Source organism: Perca fluviatilis, chromosome 12 (assembly GCF_010015445.1).
Source record: "Perca fluviatilis chromosome 12, GENO_Pfluv_1.0, whole genome shotgun sequence".
Taxonomy (NCBI): Eukaryota; Metazoa; Chordata; class Actinopteri; order Perciformes; family Percidae; genus Perca; species Perca fluviatilis.
Genome location: NC_053123.1, coordinates 17,008,934 through 17,014,933, shown reverse-complemented (window position 1 = coordinate 17,014,933; position 6,000 = coordinate 17,008,934). Strand labels below are relative to the sequence as shown.

Genomic DNA, 6,000 nt, shown 5'->3' with positions numbered 1-6,000 from the left:
GCCCTGCTGTCCCCTTGGTCCTCTCGGTCCAGCGAGCCCCCGTTCCCCCTATGGAACAAAATCTGTTTATCTCTGTCAGTTACATCACAGCCACTTGCCTTTGGATCACAGCCAAGTCTGCATTGTTCTCAGTAAAGAGAGTATTGAAGAAGAGCATGTTGGCTCCTGTTATCCTCTTGTGATTAATACAAAATTATCCTACGCACAAAGAATGAAACTGGGTTTTTTCATGGCACGTCTTGACTAAATTTACTTTTTCCAGTGAAGTGAAGCGGTTTCTGATGGGAGCAGCCCAACATCCAAGTGTAATGATGAAATGCATGCAGACCTACTAACTTACTGTGTTTCTCTGTGTGTGTGTGTGTGTGTGTGTGTGTGTGTGTGTGTGTGTGTAGAAGAGAGGGTTTGATCACCTCTGACAAAAGCACTGTGATCCCCTTTTACAAGAGGTAGAAGTCAGCAGAGGAATAAAATCTATAATAGCTAGGAAGTCTGGCACAGGTAAAACAGATGTGTTGTCGCTTGAGGACATTTCCAGTGCTCGCTTACCAAGAGCTTTCTTTAACAAATATGTACTTAGATTTCTTTACAGAAAAATCCTCCACATAAATATGCTTCTATTATTGTCAATTTTACCCACACTTTCTGGCTATTGAAGCAATTCTTTTTACTCTTACTTGGGAATTATACATTAATCTATCTTCATTATGGTTAGGTGTTTTACCTGTGCGGCTAAACAGCAAGACATGCTGTTGTTTATTATAAACCCCATGCATATGTTATACTGTCAGCCATATACCATTGCACATAGTCTTGCATGTCTTGCCAAACCCTTTGCTGAATCCCAGCTCTCTCATTTTGAATGGGGCATATGCAGAGTCTTTTGTAAAACATAAGTCCCATCGTGCAGCATGTTGCAGAACAGAGGGAATTATTTTTTTCACAGGCTTAACACATCAACAACAGAGTGAGTAGTAACACCACAGTGAACACCTGAGTTGTGAGTCAGTGAGGTGGAACAGAGTGAGATCTGGTTTTGACAGATGCATGCCATGAACTGCAGAATACTCCACATTACACACATAACATAATATAATGAGAGCTTATGTTTTTGTAAGGATCTAGCAACTGATTTATGCAATGTTAATGCACAGGTTTTGAAACTGGTCAAAATGAAAGCAATTAGTTACTGGTAAGTGGTAATAATCTATAATTGCTTTTAAACATGCAAATATGTTTAGAAATTGCATTCTGCTGATCAATTAAAGAATATCTGCAGCCCCTTATTTTATATTGATATCAGGGTTGACATCATATTCATATGGTAGTCCTGATAGCTCAACGCACTGCAAATTAAGAAAATATATGCAAATAGACACAACACAAGCAAATAAAGAAACATATTTACCTTTTTGCAGAATTTAGAAAAAGTGCTGCAAGAACACACAACGGAAACTGTTTCCAGGGGACAATAAAAAGTGATGCACGTGGCCGGGACATGCTTGTTGTTGCCATGGTTTGTGGCTCACCTACACAAAATCACCTTAAATGTAAGTTGTTTTTTGGCTTATTTTAACATTGTGATTGTAAGATTAAAACAATATAATAATAGGCAAAAGGCTACAGCTAGGAGGATCTGCAATAATGGGCATGTGTCGTCAAATGTATGTTTCTTCATTTGCTTGCGTTTTGTCTATTTGCATCTGTTTTCTTAATTTGCAGTGTGTTGAGCTCTCAGACCTTGAAATCTCCACCTGGCTAGTGTCTTTCTAAACCACTGTTGACAAGCTCTCTTCATATACAGTACCGGTCAAAAGTTTGGGGTCACTTAGAAATGTCCATTCCACTCCATTCCAGACAGAATACCAGCTGAGATCAGTTGCATTGTTTTTTAAATCAGGGCAGCAGTTTTCAGATTACATTATGTGCTTACATAATTGCAAAAGGGTTCTCGACTGTTTTCGACGCTTGAAATTCCATGCTTTTTGGTCTAAACGTCATACCCAAATTAAAAGTGGTACAGCTCCCATATACTTTGACACTGAGGTGTACCAAAAAGCATGGATTTCAAGCGTTTCTTCAGCCACTTCTGTCTACAACAGTCGAGAACCCTTTTGCAATTATGTAAGCACATAATGTGATCTGAAAACTGCTGCCCTGATTGAAAAAACTATGCAACTGATCTCAGCTGGTCTTCTGTCTGGAATGGAGTGGAATGGACATGTATAAGTGACCCCACTTTTTTGACTGGTACTGTATGTGTTCATACACATTGAACCATTTAGACTTGCAATACAATAGATTACAAATTGTTAACAGTGCATGAGTAAGGCTAGACAGTTCTCTGCAACAATTTAACATTAGTCAATATTTTTCTAAGCATTACTTCATCAACAAATGACTCATTATTATTTAATTAATTTGTATGTAACTCGTGTTATGTAGGTGTTCAGACTTGTATGTTAGACTGGTATGTTCTAGCTTTGACCTAGACAGTGTTATATTGTTTAGATGACTTCTCTGATGATAGACTTGAAATAATACCTTTGGTCCGGGAAACCCCTCGCCATGGGGTCCTTTTTCCCCTTGAACACCCTGTGGTCCTTGAGGTCCCTGTAAACAAAGCCAAAGTGTAAAATATGTCACTCAAACAGTGCTCAGCTCAACGTATGTAACGTATGTGGGCTTTCTCAACAGATCACATGTGCCACTGAAACAAATAAGGACATCACAGACACAGAAACATTCAACACTTTGGGATAGCCCAGACTTTTTCTTAACTTACAGGAAGGCCGGGCTCGCCCACTCCATGGGGACCAGGAGGACCTGGTCGACCCTGGAATCCCATGTCACCCTGCAGATTTATATAGTAACTTAATTCAATAAGAGAATCACAAAGAAATGCAGATAGCAAAATAAACAATCACAAAGTACAACAAAATTAGAGGGTAATCCATAACATTTACTTTTGGTCCAGGAAGTCCAATACCAGTCTCCCCTGAATCCCTGAGGGGCCAAGGTGGCCACGTTCACCCTGTGTTCACAAACATAATAAAGACTTAACACCACTGTACATTGTCGCTTAAATCATGTATCAATATAGCAAAAGGACTTACGTTCTGAACCAGTTAGTGTCATCCTTTTAAATCGCTTTTCTGCCTTTTTAACCTCTATTTAAACATTTGATGTCTTTCATTTATTGTGTAAAAACACTATGTTGCACCCCTGAAAAGTAGTAACTCAAAACATAATGCACACATGCAGTTTAGATGCTTCTTCAGGCTGAAAATAAATCCTTTAGCTGTTGTGTGTACTGTAAATAGGGTAGTGGGTGAGATACTATGTAATCTCTCCCTGCAGGATAGGACAGATCAGAGCTAAACTTCAATAATGTCTCAAAGTTCAAGAAACCCCCAAACAACAGTGTCTTAAAATAACTGCTGAAAGTACTTTTCTACTGTACATCACAGTTTGGATTAATTACAACATTTGATCCAAATGATTAAAGGGAAAAAAAAATGCAGAGCCTGACATAAAGAGATGTTATGTAATAATTTTGCCTGTCTTAACCATTTTACTGCATTTAATATGAATTTAACCTGAATGATTAACTTTAGAGTTATCAGTCCTTGTTCCAGGCATGCTCATTTGATTGTGAGGACTGTGGAGTGAGAGGCACACTTAAAACATTCTTTTCAGTTGTATCTAGCCCCTTTTTGCCCTGCACCTCACCGGTGGGGATGTGCACACTACCACTACTGCTCTACACTTAAAACTTCACACTCAAATATGTCTTTGTGTCTCACAGGGATACTTTAAGGGAAATATACTAAATATGGACCACCAAGAGACCTGTTAATCTTTGCAAATGCTTCCTACATCATGTCGTCACATGGCGAGACATAAGCATATACTGATCCATGTATGTTATTAACTGCAGACTTTGTTGAAGAAGCTGACAATGCTGTAGGCACTTCCTAATCTGTATTTAGAAACAGGATACAAGGAGAACATTAGGAGAACCTGTAGAGAGACTTTTTGCTGATGGCTCATCCCTATGATAGTGAGTAACAGTAATGATGGGGAAGACTTTGGCTCATTGCCAAGTGTTCACACAGGGGTTTATTACCAGACAAACAGGCCTCTGTGCTGCACAGTAAAGACCGGGGTGATAGAGCTCCAACCTCTAGTTTAAACTAATCATAAAAGGAAATGTAAAGGTCACAGCAGATGTGCACGATGAGGTAAGTAAAAGTTGTTCATAAGGGGCTGACCTGCTTTCCCTGATGGCCCTCTGGTCCAATGTCTCCATGTGGTCCTGGTAACCCCTAGTCAGAAACAACATACAGTACAGGCCATTAATAAAGAAATAATGTGTTTGAATAAGTGTGTGTGCATGTTAACTATCAAAGCTCTATAAACACATAAATTGCATATTTTGCTACGGAAATTATTACTGACCTGTAAACCTCTAAGTCCTCTTGCTCCAACTGAACCCTCAGGACCCTAAAGTGCATCACACAGGTAAGAGAACGACCATGAGACCAAATGCTGTATGTACAGTAAGTAGGAATGATCAAACTGGGAACATATTATTCATCATGTGTAGTGTCAACAGTACTGTTGTACCCTGTCTCCTTTGATTCCTGGAGTGCCGCACTCACCCCTCTCACCCTGTGTAGAAAATACAAGTACTACACAGGCTTGCATTGATTCAAAAATAAATAATGTTATCATTGCCATTCATCTAAACCACATACCTGCTCTCCTTTATAACCTGGTTTTCCCTACAAATTAAATAAACAGGATGTTATGTGTGAACAAACTACAGAGACAATAATGAATATTTTCTTAATTTTTGGTCATGAATAGCGATATTTACCTCCGGCACCCTCTCGCCCGGGTAGACCACTTAGTCCTGCTTCACCCTGAAATGACAGAAAGTACACTGACTCATTATGTACAATGAATATGAGTTACAGCTACTGCAAAGTAAATACCTTAACACAGAGTAAACAGTCTGATATTGCAGGTATAAAGAGAAACAGTGTCACCTACATTATCAACAACATTAATGGACTGAAAAGTTAACACATTCCAAAATAAATGTGTATATAATCCACAAACATAAAATTAATTGGAAGTCAAGTAATGAACTGACATTGAACAAATCAGCGGTTTGTAATTTTCCTATATTCCTTTATTCCTTATACTATTAAATATGAATGTCCTAATCATTTCCAACAGATTCATATTTCATGACCATGTCAATATTATGCTAAAAATACAAAAAGCACAGTGCGCATAAACACAAGCGATACAATGGACAGAATATAAAAAGTAATGTAGTCAGATTAATAATTGTATCGACACAAACACTAAGGTAAAAGGTGGGTATTGGACAGACTTTAAAAATGCCAATAGAAGGGATTTAAAGGTAGATTACAGTCTTGCTGCAGTAATGGCAAATGCTCATTCACTGTTAAATTAAAGGTGTGGAGGTGGAATAGGGCTGGAGTTGGTGAGAAATATAAATAGGTTCCACAACATGCAGTACTTCAGAAACAAATAAAAGGACCTTAAAATCAATCCTATATTTGATTGGTTGCCAGCAAAGGAAGGCTAATACAGTCTGCCAAGGCTGACTGACTAACTCACACACACATAAATTGTGTAACAGCCAAGATGTAAAGAAATAAAAGCATGGTGTGGTACATATAGCTTGGTACTCCACCGGAGAGGGGTGACAAGAAAGAAGAAAAGTTACTAGTGTTAGCAGAAACTGTACTTGATAACTAAGAGGCAAAACAACTGCAAAGCTTGAACTTAACTGTTATTTGTAATTGCAGATAATAATGTCAGTTCATAACGCACGAGTGGCTGAGTTTCTTTTGTATGAATATGTAGCTTTAATTCTTCAAGAGCACTATCCTGTTTGTTTCTTGAGTGCATCCTAATACGTAACCGTTGAACAGATCACTATCTGACTAAATTATGTTT

At 38.4% G+C, this 6,000-nt stretch overlaps 1 protein-coding gene and 1 long non-coding RNA gene across 2 annotated transcripts in view; both read right to left on the bottom strand.

Moving 5' to 3' along the window:
- Positions 1-6,000, bottom strand: part of col28a2a (collagen, type XXVIII, alpha 2a) — a 35,490-nt gene that overhangs the window by 8,627 nt on the left and 20,863 nt on the right. The window contains exons 15-16 of the mRNA XM_039818963.1: positions 2,545-2,613; positions 1-48 (exon numbers count right to left, since the gene is read on the bottom strand). The exon at positions 1-48 is cut by the window's left edge and continues 21 nt beyond it. Of these exons, the coding sequence (XP_039674897.1) occupies positions 1-48; positions 2,545-2,613 (117 nt within the window). The remainder of the gene's footprint in view (positions 49-2,544; positions 2,614-6,000) is intronic.
- On the bottom strand, positions 3,022-4,789 carry LOC120570569. The gene is made up of 5 exons (XR_005641083.1): positions 4,761-4,789; positions 4,630-4,674; positions 4,462-4,506; positions 4,275-4,328; positions 3,022-3,034 (listed from the first exon to the last, which is right to left on the bottom strand). It is a non-coding gene; the product is annotated as an uncharacterized LOC120570569 (long non-coding RNA).